Raw genomic sequence first — 2,570 nt, 5'->3', positions numbered from 1 at the left:
GGGAGAAATGTGTGTCTGCTTCCCAGCCTGTGCCAGGTGAGGCGCCGGGCAGGGGCAGCTCGCTGTGGATTACCCCTGTTTGCTTATGCACATTGCTAACCTTGGAAAAAGAGAGTAACTTAACAGGCGCCAGCAGTTGGGGCATTTGGTCGCTCAGGGGGAGAGAAGCGCTCGGAAAAGGAAGCTGTCTGTGAAGGGACTGCAGCGCCAGCCAGAAACCCGCGAGTTGGATTCAACGGGCTAAATTCTAGTCTGAAGCAAAAATTATTGATAAATCAGCAGCCGAAAGATAATCGGACCTGTGGATATACGCCACTTGCGTGAAAGCTTGCAGAGATCTCGGGGTGCAAATCACTGTGGGAAGGAAAAGCGTTAAGGAGAGATGAGCATGGTGTAAAAGTACCAGCAAGAAGTCAGAACCTCTGGATATGAAAATAGTGATGTGTGGAATGTTTAAGACTGGGATTTGAGTAATTAGGCAATTAATTATTTCTTGGCATTTTAGAGTCTGACCCCAGTAATTTAATGAGGAATTTCCCATTCCTCGCACTATAACAAAACTTAAAGGCTGTATTTAGAGGCGTAAGCCTCTGCCTGAGCAGGTGCCCCTGACTGAGGCAGCAGTAGATTGCGGTGGCATAGGGGGGTTCCACTATGACAGATTACTGGTAAATTGTTGATTATTGTACCTTTTCTTCTAATTTACTTTGGCACTTACTCTCTTACTCCTAACAGCGCTCTTGACTGTCGCTGTCGCTGTTCTTGCCCAGTCCAATTAGGTTTCCATGGGCCGGGAACAAACTGTAATGCTTGATTACGCTTTGTTACTACTTTCAGCTTTGTGGGGTTTACCCCCTGCTAACTTCCCTCCACAAACAATGCTATTTGTCTGAAGAAAATGCCAGGTGCCGCATGGCGTAGCTCCGCTTTCACATTCGGTTCCCCAGAGCGATGCCAGTGAAGGTCTGCGCAGGAAGGCAGCAGCACTGCCGATTTCTTCTAGGACTTCTATACAAAAGGAAATGTTTTCCCTGCACCAGGAGTGTGTAGGCACTGGCTGCGGGCTGCAAGCACAGCAGCAAGAGGCAGGAATTCCTGAGATTTATTTTTGGTGCCGCCTTTGATTCAGTGAGCTCACGTCCACCAGGATGGGTGCAGGCAAAGATGGGAAGCTCCCAGCCAGTCGAACACAGCCGGTCCTGCTCGGGAACCCGTACGGCACCGCTCCATGGCTTCTGTGCCACCCAGGTGCCCAGCACGGCAGCCGAGATGCTGGCAGAGGAACGCCTGGCTGGCCATACCCACCCATACAGTCTCGGGAGCTCAAAACACACCTCTCCGGGCTTTTACAGATGGCCTTTGCTTTCACTGAAGTCAGTGAGATTTTTTGCCATGGACTTCAGTGAGAGCACCTGGAGTGTAATCAAAGGTAAATGGGGTCAAGTGAATCCACCCACTTCTAATTTGGCTAGGACAGACTTTAAGCACTTCCTCCTGCCCATCGTAGGGCATCAACATGACAAATGTGCTGCTTTTTAATTCATCCTGGTGCTGTTGAGAGCCAACCCTGTTTTCAGAGGGGGTTGAAGAGGTGAGCCTTGGCTGAGTGGTGAGTGTTGTCAGCAATTGTCTGCCTGCCCCAGCGCTGTTAGTAAAACTTAGGTTTCTAATGCTTTGCTCTTTTCAAACCATCTATTCCCTCTCTGGAAGAGAACAGCTTTGCAGTTAGATTATGTCTTCCAGTCTGCAGTCTCCTTGCTTTGTGCAAAAACTGAGAGAAAAAAAGGTCTCACTTTCAGGTGCCTTTAACTTTACAGGAGTAAAAAGCAAGTTCGGTAGCATCAGCATATCTTTACATACAGACTTATCACCACGAATCCATTACTTCATGTGTTAGGATGGAAGGTAAGGAGAAGTGGGACTCAAGGCACAATGCTCTGTGGATTCTTGTTTCTTACCTTACTTAAATTCTCCTTTTCTTGCAGAAAGAGGACCTCCAAATATACGAAAAATACTGTCAGAACAAGCCAAGGTCCGAAGCCCTCTGGAGACAGTGTGGGGACAGCATCTTTTTTCAGGTGGAGTTTTGTTGCAGACAACAGTGCAAGGCCACCAAAGCTTGTTTGCCATCGGTATCTCTTCTTCCTGTAGAAAACCTGGAGCACTGCACAGGCTTCTCCACACGCTTCTTGTGCTGATGCCGGGCGCGCAGTGCGTGTCGAGGTGCCCTCCCCAGGAGGCTCGGTGGGCTTCCTGGGCAGAAGCCTGGCTCTTCAGGCTATACCCAAACCAAAGCAGTGCTGGCTTCTTTGTGAGCCCCAGAGGACTGCAGTCTCACAAGCAGGCTGTGCCAGTTTTCGATGCCAAGTTGAACCTAAATTTTAGCCTTTGTTTAGATACATTTTTCACTGTGGCACAAGTAACCTGGGAACTCCTATGCAGATGGAACAAATTTCTCTCTCCCTTAATTTGCAGAGATACAACCTCTAGCTTACCACACGATAACAATCTTGGTGTCTTTCCTGTGCTTCAAGAAACAATTGTTCCCCCCTGTTGTCTCTTGCAGGAAT

At 48.6% G+C, this 2,570-nt stretch overlaps 1 protein-coding gene across 1 annotated transcript in view; it reads left to right on the top strand.

Annotated features, from left to right (window-relative positions):
• Positions 1-2,570, top strand: part of LOC104123299 (guanine nucleotide exchange factor DBS) — a 148,961-nt gene that overhangs the window by 110,290 nt on the left and 36,101 nt on the right. The window contains exon 19 of the mRNA XM_009635536.2: positions 1,986-2,078. Within this exon, the coding sequence (XP_009633831.1) occupies positions 1,986-2,078 (93 nt within the window). The remainder of the gene's footprint in view (positions 1-1,985; positions 2,079-2,570) is intronic.

The sequence above is a fragment of the Egretta garzetta genome, unplaced genomic scaffold (genome assembly GCF_000687185.1).
Source record: "Egretta garzetta isolate BGI_Z169 unplaced genomic scaffold, ASM68718v1 scaffold663, whole genome shotgun sequence".
NCBI lineage: Eukaryota > Metazoa > Chordata > Aves > Pelecaniformes > Ardeidae > Egretta > Egretta garzetta.
This window is presented reverse-complemented; position numbering and strand designations above follow the sequence as displayed.